General features: G+C 57.8%; 1 protein-coding gene across 2 annotated transcripts; it reads right to left on the reverse strand.

Annotated features, from left to right (window-relative positions):
• Positions 1-9,017: 9,017 nt before the first annotated feature.
• Positions 9,018-11,396, reverse strand: ID2 (inhibitor of DNA binding 2). Of its 2 annotated transcripts, none has more exons than XM_059660604.1 (3): positions 10,925-11,396; positions 10,500-10,561; positions 9,018-9,775 (listed from the first exon to the last, which is right to left on the reverse strand). In XM_059660604.1, exons 1-2 carry the CDS (start codon positions 11,270-11,272, stop codon positions 10,505-10,507), a joined length of 405 nt encoding a protein of 134 aa, XP_059516587.1. In that variant the 5' UTR covers positions 11,273-11,396; the 3' UTR covers positions 9,018-9,775; positions 10,500-10,504. The 2 variants fall into 2 exon arrangements, with proteins under 2 accessions (XP_059516587.1, XP_059516588.1); XM_059660605.1 differs by lacking the exon at positions 9,018-9,775 and adding an exon at positions 9,782-10,158.
• Between the last annotated feature and the right edge of the window lie 1,119 nt (positions 11,397-12,515).

The following is a 12,515-nucleotide window of genomic DNA, read 5'->3' on the forward strand; positions in this document are numbered from 1 at the left end:
GAAGCCGCTGTGGCTCTCGGCCGGCGCCTTCCCGGAGCCGCGCGCCCAGGGCCACTCAGAGCCGAGCTCGTCTCCGTCACGAGGGCACGTGTTTGTGGTGTCTGTCACCTGAGCATGTGGTGGTGAAAGCAATGGCATTGCCGGCCTGGTGCGTTTAGAACCTTGTTTGCTAAAGTCCTCGCCTCACTAGTACACGGGCCGCTCTCTAGACTGCATGCTACAGTGCTGCAGTCAAATCTATTTTAATCGTCTTTTTCTTGCAAACACTAACCATTACAAAATAGTTTTTGAATGATATTATTTTTTTTCTTTTGGCTAAAAGGCTAAATTTAAATAGTTTTAAGACTACATAATTTTTGGTAATACCAGGCATTCTCAGCCTGTTTAGAAGCTTCCCCGAGGTGAAAACCCCCGAATTCCTGGATAACTGACTAAATCTGCGTCACTACCGGGAACAGCCAGGACGAGGGGGCGCTGTTCCGTCACCGCAGGGACCGTGGCTTTGAGGGAATAAGCCGGGGACGGACCGTGCACTCAGATCCCCTCCAGGCGAAGGCTCCGGTCCCTCCTGCCCGTCCAGGCTCAGTGCGGGCAGCTGGGCAGAGGCATGCTCGCTCCGGGTGGGGGCGGGGGGCTAAGCGAAATGGCTGCCTCTTTAATTCCCAGGGTGTGGTGCCCCCTGCTCTTCCCTACCTTGGCCCTGTCAGGAGGGACCATCATCACACAAATGAATGGAAAACTACAAAGAAGTTCTATGTGACGTGGGCGGCACTGGATGGACGTCTGATGGCTCGTCACTTCCGGAAGGTTGAGAGCCCTTGGCTGAGGCCGATGACGGAGGGGGAACATAAATCCTGTGTAACTGACCGCTCTCCTGCCTAGGCACACCGGCCGCCCCCGGGAGACGCCGCCGCAGAGGGTCCGGTGTGAGCGCAGGTAGGCGGGCACCCTCACGGCACGCGGAAGCCGGCGTTGGAAACAGCCGTCACCACGAGAGAGTTTACATTCGCGCCATTTTAATAGAGTTACGCCAGAAACAGCTAGAGCAGCGGTTCTCAACCTGTGGGCCGCGACCCCTTTGGCGGTCGAACAACCCTTTCACAGGGGTCGCCTAAGACCATCCTGCAAATCAGATCTTTACATGACGGTTTATCACAGTAGCAACCTGACAGCTATGAAGTAGCAACGAGCATAATTTTATGGTTGGATCACAGCATGAGGAACTGCATTTAAAGGGCCAGAAGGTTGAGAACCACTGCTCTAGAGTAATGGCTAGAAATCCACCCGACACCACAAAGCCTAAGCTGTGCAGGGAGCATTCCTAGCGAAGCCCAGTGCTGGTTAACTCAGCTCGGCTCCGCGGGGCCTGGTTAGCTCAGCTCGGCTGCCCGGGGCCTGGTTAGCTCAGCTCAACTGCCCGGGGCCTGGTTAGCTCAGCTCGGCTCCGCGGGGCCTGGTTAGCTCAGCTCGGCTGCCCGGGGCCTGGTTAGCTCAGCTCGGCTGCCCGGGGCCTGGTTAACTCGGCTCGGCTGCCCGGGGCCTGGTTAGCTCGGCTCGGCTGCCCGGGGCCTGGTTAGCTCAGCTCAGCTGCCCGGGGCCTGGTTAGCTCAGCTCGGCTGCCCGGGGCTGGGTGGCCAGCAGCCTCATGGCCGGGGCATCCTGCGCTTGGCACTGGGAGCACAGCACTAGCTGAATGGGGCCTGGGTGAGCTCCATCCTGAATTCCCAGTCACGGTGTGGCGTGAAGAAAGGAAAGAATTGACAAGAATAAAGGGTCAGTAGAGAAGGAAGAGCAACTATTTGCAGACTAATAGTAGGATGATTCTTTAAAAAACCTTTTTTTAATGTTTTTATTCGTTTCAGAGAGAGGAAGGGAGAGAGAGAGAAACATCAATGATGAGAGAGAATCATGAATCGGCTGCCTCCTGCACGCCCCACACTGGGGATCGAGTCTGCAGACTGGTCATGTGCCCTGACCGGGAATCGAACCTCAACCTGGTTCACAGGCCGGTGCTCAACCACTGAGCCACCCGGTCAGGGCTATTAGGACTTAGTTTTTCCTGGATCTTAACAAAACGTGAAATAATATCAAACACTGATCAGAACGTGAATGAGTGAAATCTTACTTTAAGAAAGCATGTAGAGCTCCACGCTCCACGCTCCATGTTCCAGTGAAGACGCTGTTGAAATCACTGAGACCCCTTTGCTTACTGCCATTTTCCAGCTTTAACCGACTTCATGCTCATTTACCTCATTTCCTTTCAAGGCAACAGGCCCTGGATCTCAGCGCCTGCCCGCAGCCGGGCCCTCCGACCGCGGCTGAGCTTCCGACACTGGCTCCTCGCCAGACGCCGGGGAGGAGAAGAGACTGCGCGCCAGCCCGCGGCCTGCTGCCGGCGGCCGGAGAAGGGGGCCGCACGCCCCACCGGCTCTTGGTTCTCAGTTGTTAAATTTGAGTTGTTTTTGGTGAAATGTTCCTTTTAGAGAATTTTCGGTAGAAGCCCACACGTAGAGCGAAAAGCATGTGAGTACGTACCTGGCCTGAGATTCCCTCTCCTAGAGGGGCTGCTGGGGCAAACGTTGAATGCAACGCTGGGGGCTTATTGTCAGAATTTCAGTCCTGGCTCTTGCATCGCCTCAGCTGTGTTTCTGAGAACGTGCTAGTATAGGCTGCCCGTTGTTATACTCAATGCAAATTAAACTGTTTCTATTTTTAAAGAAACCACTTTCTTTCTGAGTTTTGCTTTCCTTCCTCTCGCTTGTACCTGGGTTCTCTTCACTCTCTGTGTCTTTAGTTGTTACGTTGTCCTGCATCCCTCCTGTTTACATGAGACCTGCCTGGCGCAGTGCAGGGCAGGAGCTGCTAGGGCGGCCCTGGTGAGGGCCAGCGGGCACTCGGGCAGCACCTGTCAGGGGCAGGGACGCAGGCACTGTGGCCCACCCCAGGGCCCGCCCCAAACCACACTGACCATTGGCTCACCTGGGCGCGCGGTCCTCCCGGCCGGCACGGCCCCGCCTCCTCTCCCTTCGCCTGTCTGGCCCCTGAAGGCTTTTCTGTTGTGACCCGGGATCTTCCCAGACATCACCTGCGTGCAGGCTCCAGAGGGGCCCCCCCAGCCCCTGGGGCAGGCGGGCATCGAGGTGCGAGGCTGCGTGCCCCGCAGGACGGCTGGGAAACTGGTCACTTCACATCCTCTGCTTGGCCCCGTTTGGAGCTGCCCGGCCCATAAAGGATCGTAACTGCAGAATCAAACTAAGATGGTGCAACGCCACATGGCATTCTAGGTGATTGAAATGTTTCCAGCCCCGCCAGCGTGGCTCAGCAGGTGAGCCAGGGTTGCTGATCCCCAGCAGGGGGCGTGCAGGAGGCAGCCCATGGATGATGTTCCTCTTTCATTGACGTTTCTATCTCCCTCTCCCTCTCCCTTCCTCTCTCTCTAAAAATCAATAAAAACATTTATTTATTTATTTATTTTAAAAAAAGAGCCCTAGCCAGTTTTGCTCAGTGGATAGAGCATTGGCCTGCAGACTGAAGAGTCCCCGGTTCGATTCCTGGTCAGGGCACATGCCCAGGTTGCGGGCTCGATCCTCAGTAGGGGGCGTGCAGGAGGCAGCCGATCAATGGTTCTCTCTCATCATTGATGTTTCTCCCTCTCTCCCTTCCTCTCTAAAACCAATAAAAATATATTTAAAAACAAACAAAAAACCTTCACCTCCTGTAAACTGTCTATTCCACCAGCCAGTGGGCTGGGAGGGCGTGGCTTCCATGCGAGAGTAAGAGCACTAGCGATTGTGTTGAGCAAGTTCCCAAGAATTAAAATATGTCCCCCTGACGAGCGGTGTGCATGTCACAGCTGGGTCGGGTGTGGGATGGGGGGGCGGGGGGAGAGGGCCTGAATTTTATCCTTGGCGACCACACTTTGCTATTCCATTTATGACTAGAATAATGATCCCAAATCCAAAACTTTTAATAAGATGGTTTGCTGTCTGTATCTCTATCTATACCTTCTCTCTAATCTGTGCCCAAACTACCCCTGACATTGTAGGCCTGGAAATACTATTCACCTTAGGTCAAGGTTCCACTGACAGCCAGACACTGGATCAGCCGGGAGTGAGGTTTGGGAAAAATGAAACCGTCTGGTGAGCGATGGTGTCCTGTGCGGGTGGTCCCTGAGCAGGCTGTCCTTCCCTCGGGTCAAGAAAAGCAAGTGAGCGCGGCCCGGTGAGCGCTGTGCACGAGCTCGGCCGTGACTGACGAGGACGCGTGTAATCCCTCGACACCGGCCGCGGCCGCCGAGGAACGCTGAGCGCGCCCGCGACAGGGCAGGACGCGGCCGGAGGAGTCACACAGCCGCTCACCCTGCATTTCCACCCGGTCCCCCAGCTTCTCCAAGGGCCGCGGCCGGAAGTCGGCCATTTCTGACCGGGTCGTGGATTTTAGCTCCTGCTCAGAGGGGGCTTCCTGCCTTTCACCAGAAGCGGGGGGTCCGGACGCCTGGGTGGGCTCGGATCTCACCCTCCCCAGCACCCCAAGTTCTTGATGGGAAGACCCCTGTAGCCCCCCTCCTGTTCACACCCTACACCCTTGGGGTCCCTCCCGATGTCCCAGGGCTGGTCTCTGCGACCCACAGTGCTGGTACGTCACTCTCTGGGGTGGTTTCTAAAGCGACTCCAGCTTCTGTCTTGGGCGTTCTCCCGCCTCCCTCTGGGGAGCCGCTGCCCTGGGAGCAAGGGAAGTGAGACCTCGGCCACATGCCGCCCAGCACCTCTGGAGGGGGCGAGCCTCGAGGTGACGGACCCTGAGCCCAGACCTCCCCACGCAGCCACTCTGGTTCCTGACCTGCAGCAGCTGCCAGGTGGTCACCATTTGTCATCTGGAGCGGCTGAGCTTTGGGGAACTTTGTTACACAGCGATGTAGAGCGAGCGCAGGGCTGCAATTCTATTTAAATCCGAGACTCGCTGAGCCTGTGAGTTCTTCCTCCGATCAGTGTGGGTCTCACACCAGAGAAGGGAGCTCCCACAGCGAGAATGGCTGCCAGCAGGTGCAGGAGCTCCCTGGGGATGGCCCCACCAGCCGAGGTCAGGCGCACGGCCAGGCTCGACACGCCTGGCCAGACAACCCTCCCAGCAGAGGGTTTTACATCGGATCCACTCGGCCGCTTTGGGTTGAACTTACATTTGAAATGTCTCACTCCTTTCAGCATTTTCCTCTGGGGGACTCCAGTTCCAGTCGGCACTTTTGATGAGCCCTTTTCCCTGTGGGCTTTGGCGAGATCTGGTAAAATCAGGACATTAAGAGTGGCCTCTCCTGTGCCCGCTGGCGCGGTGTCTGTGGGGTTTTTTTTTCTTTTTTGAGAACTTCGAAGGGATGTGTGAGTTTTTAAGACCTTTCTCCCAGAACCAGGGAAACGTACGTAGAAGACTTTTATCTGTAAAAGTCATGGCATTGGCTGCAGGTAGAAAAGTGCTTAAAACTAAGACCTTATTCTAAAAGGGCGGATCATCGCACTCCAGGTGGGAACACGGCTGCCCTCTCCTGCGGTGACGGGGCGAAGACCAAGATGGGGCACATCTGGGCCTCGCTGGCGGGTCAGATTGAGGGCTTGTTCTCAGCAAAGCGGGGCGACACCCCCGGGGGGAGGGAAGGAAGGGCTGGGAGTGAGTTGGGAGCATGAGGCCACAGCTGAGGGGGAAGGTCTTTCCCTTGTGCATCTTCTTTCATTTCTTTGGGAACGTTTTGTTGTTTTCACCTCCTTGGTTCATCCCTCAGTATTGTATTCTCGGTGATGCTGTTGTGAATGGAATTGTTTCCTCAATTTCCTTTTCCGTTGGTTCATTGTTGGTGTATGAAAAGGCTCCAGTCATTTTTAAGCTGGGTTTTAACCACTGCATTCAGTTTTCCATTTCAGTAACTGTATCTTGTTCTTATGTTTTCAATTAGTTCTTTGATTTTTTAAAATTATTTTAGTCTTCCTTGTTTACAGCCTTTATAGTTCTTTCATTTCTGATCCTGCTCTTCATTGTCTCTACTGAGTCCCGCATGGCAAGTTGGCTCACAGTGGATTAAAAAGTACTTTTTCACAGGCCACTTGGTGTGAGGATTCTGTGTGCTCTGTACGGCGGGTTCTCTCGCAGGAGGTTCTGGGTTTGCCCACCCCTCGGGGTGTTTATGCTAATGTGTCGGCATTAGGGTTTCCTAGGCGAGTGGCACCCCCGTTCCCAGGGGGGCAGACCTGTGGCTGTGCATTTCCCAGGGACTCTCCCATCCTGAGTTCAGGCGACAGGCCGCCTGGCTGTTCCTGGGCTGGCCAGCGATCGCATCTCGTCTGCCCTGTGGTGGGGACCGCCACCCCGCACGGTGGTCTCACCCCGATGTCCTGCTTCACGCAGCTGCAAACCTCCACGCAGCGCCCGTGGGACCAGCGCCCTGCCCGCTCCCATCCAGGGTTCCCAGTCACTCTTGGATTTTTTCTATTTTGGCAAAAATAAAAAGATCATTGGGATTTTGACAGGGATTGCGTTGGGTCTGTGGATTGCTTCGGATGGTATTGACATTTTAACAATAGTAAGGTAAATTGCTTATTATGTAATAATTAACTTAAATTTCAGGTGACTTCTCTCCACCGTCCTGAGGTTGTTGCAGGCTCAGGCGGGCGCTCCTGGGACCCTCAGGAATCCTACATGCCCGGCTCCGCCCAGCAGCCCCTGCTCCGTGGGCAGCCCGCCCGCTGGCCGCTCTGCCCTGGCCGCTCTGCACCTGGCTGCCCGCCTCCCTTCCAGGCCGGCCGGTGTCGGGAACTGGATGCAATGTAAACGGACCTGCCCGAGCACCCGCTCAGGTTGCTGTGACCTTGACTCCAGCCCAGATAAGGAAGGCGGCTCCAGGTCAGTGAAACATGAGCCAGCAGGGCCTGGCATCCTGTGCAGGTGGGACTCTGAGGAGGGCGCAGAGCCTGGCATCCTGTGCAGGTGGGACTCGTGAGGAGGGCGCAGAGCACACCCGTGCACCAGCTCACCTGCAGGTGAGGCAGTAAAATTCCCAACAAGCAACCGAGCCCCCGCCTCACCACGCAGGGCTCTCCCTGCGCCTCCTGCCCGCAGCCGAGCCATCCTGCAGGGAGGACCCTGCCCTGTCCCCCGGGGATAAGCCAAGGGCGCCCCGCCCCACCCCCACCCTGTAGCCTCAAGGGGGGGGGGTCCTGGTTGGCGTGGCCAAGCGGTTCAGGAAACACGAAGTTACACAGAAAGTGCGGGGAAAAGAGGGGGGCGGCCTGACTTTCCTTCGGCTCCGCAATCCAGTTAGGGCGCGGGGGGCGCGGGGGGCGCGGGGGGCGCGGGGGGCGCAGGTGCAGGTACGGAATCCGGGCGCCCCCCCAGAACCCCCAGCGCCCGTGTGGAGTCCGGTTGCAGAGGAGGCGGAGGAGGGAGGCAGCGAAGGTCGCCCAGGAAGCGACGGGGCGCGTTGGGGGGGGGACGCCCCATCATCCCCGAGACCCTGCCCCGCGTGTCCGCCCCACGCGCCGAGGCCCCGCCTCCGACACCGCCCGCCCGCCCTCCCTCCTCGCGACCAGCAGGGGGCGCGCGGCCTCCACCCGCCGGACCCGGACGCCGCTCCGCCGGGAACGTCCCTCGACAGGCGCCGCTGTCCCGGCCGCCGCCGCTCCCGTCCCGTCCCGTCCCGTCCGCGTGGCCCCCGGCCGGGCTCCCGGGGCCGTGCAGGTAGGTGCTCGCCGCGTGCGCCCGGGGAAGCCAGGGCCTGGCAGACCCCCGCCGGCCCCCCGCTCGCCCGGCCCCCCGCGATGCGCCGTCAGGGGCCGAAGGGAGCGACGAGGCGGCGGCCGCGGTCCCGGAGGAAGGACGGGGCTGGGGGCAGCGACCGTCCTCTCCGCTGGCGTCCGCGCTCGCCCCGGGGGCCCAGCCCCGCAGCACAGGCGGCCTGGGGGTACAGGGGGGGCCAGGCCTGAAGGGCGGCCGGTGGGGGTGACCGCCCCGCCCGGGGGGCGGCAGAGCCTGCTTTTTGGGGTACGATTATCAACAACGACGGCCTGGTATGCGCCCGGCCTGGTATGCGCCCGTTCTAAGCGCGGGCTCACCTGCGGGCGCCGGCCTGGGGCACCCAGACGCCTGCGGGGCTGGGCTGGGCAGAGGTCCCAGGTGAGACTCCTGTCCCTGCAAGGCGCCCCTCTTCCTCCTCAGGGCCCCCCTCGGGCAGGCCTTCCAGAGCCTCCCCGCCCCCAGGGCAGGGCCTCCCAGTCTGAGACTCTGCTGAAGGCCTGGATGCTAAAGGCACCTGTGGGTCCGCTGCGCTTCCAGCCCCAGACCGCCCTCTCCCTCCTGAGCGGCCGTCTGTCCGTCAGCCCGGGTGCAGTCAAGGGTGAAGGGCGAGCTCCCAGCCACCTGCGTGGAGGGCCAGGCCGGCCCCTCCTCCTGAGCTGGGCGGCAGGTGGAGGAAGTGCAGGGAGCCACGGGCTCTGGGCCGGGCACAGCCTGATTCCCAGGGACCCGGAGGGGCCTTCCTGCCCCCCCACCTCCTGCGCTCTGACTCCTGCGCACCCCCTGCCCAGGCACCCCCTACAGCAACCCGTCTCAGTGTGAAACTCGGCCCAGGCGCGGGAGGAGTTCTCCCTGTTTGTAACCGTCCCAGCCCCACCACACATCCCGTAAGAATTCAGTGGTTCTCAACCTTCCTAACGCCGCGACCCTTTAACACAGCTCCTCATGTGGTGGTGACCCCCAATTTCATTGTTACAAATTGCACATGATGAAAGCATAGTGATGAATCACAAAAACAATATGTAATTATATGTTTTCCGATGGTCTTAGGCGACCCCTGTGAAAGGGTCATTCGACCCCCAAACGGGTCGCGACCCACAGGTTGAGAACCTCTGCATAAGATTCTCAGCACACCAACCGTAAGGCCGAGGACGGTGAGAGGGGGACGGAGAGGGTTCCATCAAATGGAGAGAGAGCCAGAGAGAGGGAGAGCCAGCTCTGAAAAACCACCCAGAATCCAGGGGTTGACTCCAGACACGGTTTATTATCATCGTTACACAGTCTACATACACGTGAGCTTGCATGGATCGGGTTCAGTTATAACATAGCAGAATAACAACCATAGCACTGGTCCCCGGAAATAAGGCAGGCAATCACCATTCAATAGACACACTTGATTTATTTTCTGTGTATAAAAGGGTTAAGTGTACAACTAAACTTTTATAAAAAGTTTAGCGTGAATGAGTACATCATTACACTTAGTCTGCAGAAATGGGCATCTCTGCCACGGTACGAGCAAACTCGTGAAAGAGTTCGCCAGGCTTCACTCAATATATATATATGTATATATATATTTACGTATAAATATATACACAGCATTCAGTAGGCTTGTGTCAAAAAGGTAAATTTCTGACCAAAGACTTCCTTTTAAGTCACTGAATACTGGATCCTTCTGGTAGTCACGCTCCACCTTTGAGAAAAAGGCAAAGTCTGCTGAAATGGAGCAACTCCTTGTGGTTTTAAAGTGTCCGCTCCCCACGGCGGGAGAGTATATGAAGAAGCCTTCCGACTTCAGAAAGGGCACTGAAAAGTCTTTTTCATAAATAACGCTCTCACAGGCCAGGCCAGACACACACCCTGGGGCAGAGGGCCGATCCCCCCGAGTCTTGCCTCCACGGCTTAAAAAGGCCCATTCAACGCGCTGTCCTCCTCGCGAGAGGCTGAAAAATAAGTTCCTGTGGATTTGTTGTTGTGCAAAGCGAAGGGGAGAAGTCCTGGCCACCTGCAAAAGATGGCAGAGGAAGGCGGGTTAGCAGAAGGCGGCGGGGCAGAGGCCGCCCCTGGCGCCAGGAGGAAGCCGCCGTTTGAACATTTAACCAAACACTGGGGATTGGGCAAACCCTGGCGTCCAGATGCGGCCCCGACAGCGCAAATTAAACATGGAAACAGCAGAGGCTCCGGGGACAAGTCCCGCCGCAATCGCCTACTGGGATCTCCAGCGGCCGCTTGCAGGCGCCTGTCTGCTTCTTGGAACAATTATTTGATTGGAAACAGCCCTTGTGAACAGATAGGGAAGTCGGATCCCACATCACAGGGCTGGCTGCCGGCGCCGGGCAGCGGGGCTGCCGGCCGATCCCACAGGCCCGGGTTCGGGGAGGAGGATCCCTGCGGAATTTGTGGCGATAAGATTAATTGCACGGAGGTTAGTACCTCGTAGCACCGGGGCCGCCCAGGAGGCCGCCTGGGCATTCCACTCCGGGCAGACGCCACACACGCTCCCCCGACCGCCTTCAGAGGAAGTCATTTCATTTTTAATTTTAATTTTTTTTTTTAAGGAAAATGTCCTGTGATCTTGAGTCACCAGCACTAGCAGCTTCCTACCTACATCGAAGTACACATTCACATTTTTTTTACAGACACACAAGTACGTCGCACACACGCGTGAAAAAAAAAAAAAACACTCCAAGAGGCAGTTGAACCCGCGGGAGCCACAAGCTAACACTCACCATACTCAGCCACAGAGCGCCTTGCTGTCATTTGACATGAACTCGGAAGGGAATTCAGAAGCCTGCGAGAGAAAGGGGACGAAAGGCACGGCGTTAGACAATCGAAGGAGAAAGGCCTCTCTCTCTCTCTCTCTCTCTCTCTCTCTCTCTCTCTGTCTCTAAAGTAGTTCCTAGAACAGCAAGTTCCCTTAAACACGTTTTTGCTATAATCCAGATCAAAGACAGATGCATTAACATGTCAGAACTTAACGGCGATGGCACACACGGCTCAATCGACAGCGCGTTTGTAGGAAAATAAAGTTAATTAGCTCATCTCTAAGTCACCGACTCCAGCCGCTGGCCAGCGGGTCTGCCCGCGGCAGCCCAGGCGATCGCCCGCGTGCGCGGCGGCGGCGGCGAGCGGGGGCGCCGGGGGGCAGCCCTACCTGCAAGGACAGGATGCTGATGTCCGTGTTCAGGGTGGTCAGCGGCGTCCGGGACGCCTGGCTCTGCCCGGGCCGCGGGTGGTGCAGGCTGACGATGGTGGGGTGCGAGTCCAGGGCGATCTGCAGGTCCAGGATGTAGTCGATGACGTGCTGCAGGATTTCCATCTTGCTCACCTTCTTGTTCTGGGGGATGCTGGGCACCAGCTCCTTGAGCTTGGAGTAGCAGTCGTTCATGTTGTACAGCAGGCTCATCGGGTCGTCCACCGGCGTCTTGCTGCGGGAGATGCCCAGGCTGTGGTCCGAGAGGCTGTTTTTCCTAACGGACCTCACGGGACTGAAGGCTTTCATGCTGATCGCGGGGGAGGAAGGAGAGACCGGGAGGGAGCGGGCTGCCCTGGAGCTCAGGCCGCCGCCGCCTACCAAGGTGCCAGCGCTCGGCACCCGGATCCGCTCAGAATGAAGCTGCGAGCGAGGCGGGGCGGCTTTTATCTGCCTTCGCCGGAGCTCCGCGGTCCAGCTTCCCTGCGTCCCCATTGGTGGGAGGTGTCACGTCCATCAGGCCGAGCGGGCGCCTCCATTGGCGGACCAGCGCGCGGGGCGAGGGCTCGGTTCTTCCGCGTTTGCAGCCAATCCGTGCGGAGTGGGCGGGGCGGGCGCGAGCCCAGCTGGGGTGGTAAATAGAGTACAGTAGGCGCCGGCGGGAGGGCTGGGGAGGGGGAGAGGGAAGGAGGGGAGCAGCGAGGAACGGTGGGGGACGGGGCCCCAGGAATCTAAATGCGCATCTTAATTCTCATTCCCACGGCGAGGCAGGACCCTGGCCCCTAGGGTGTGCCCGGCGCCTCGGAGCCCCCTGCAGCCCTGGGCTCCCCGCGCCCGCGCCCGGGGCAAGTCCTGCGCAGCAGAGGGGGAGACGCAGCTCACTGCGATCCAGGGATGGTCCTTCAGAGACGGCATTTCTGCACAAAGGGAAAACGCACCTAAGTTTGCCACGGACAAGGGGCGTCTGTAGAGTGAGTTTCCGCTCTTCAGACCAGGAAAAGCTGTGGGGAAAATGAACACCCCGCGGGCACTCAGACGGCTTTGGCGCGGGATCCTGCTCCCCAGCGACGCGGGAGGCGTTCGTGCAGACTCGGTGAAAGGCGTGCGCCTGCAGACTGGAAACCGTGCTGATCTCGGGAGCTCTGAAAAGGAGCTGGCTCCCGGGGGGCCTTTTCTAGAACTGGGCAGAACTATTATAATGACCCTCCTAATCGGAAATCATTAGGTTAATCTGCATATTGAAGCTGTATTTACATACACCGCCCTTGAGGCTGCGGGTCTGTTGTGCCCTGCAGCGTAGGTGGCAGAGTAATGTAATTAATTATGCACAAAGAGTGATTTCTGGTGTCACATTCCAGCACCTACAGTATTTTTAAAGCTGTGTGACAGGTAGGAGGCTCTAGCCAATGGCCGTCATCTTCACATTGTAGTTTTTTTAAAAATTCTGTCCTGTGTGAGGTTTGGAATCTTTCAACACTAGTACCGAATGCAGCTTCAGGGTTTTGTTTCGTTTTTTCCTTTTTTTTTCCCCTCTCCTGTAAATCTTCAAAAA

This window comes from Myotis daubentonii, chromosome 12 (assembly GCF_963259705.1).
Source record: "Myotis daubentonii chromosome 12, mMyoDau2.1, whole genome shotgun sequence".
Taxonomy (NCBI): Eukaryota; Metazoa; Chordata; class Mammalia; order Chiroptera; family Vespertilionidae; genus Myotis; species Myotis daubentonii.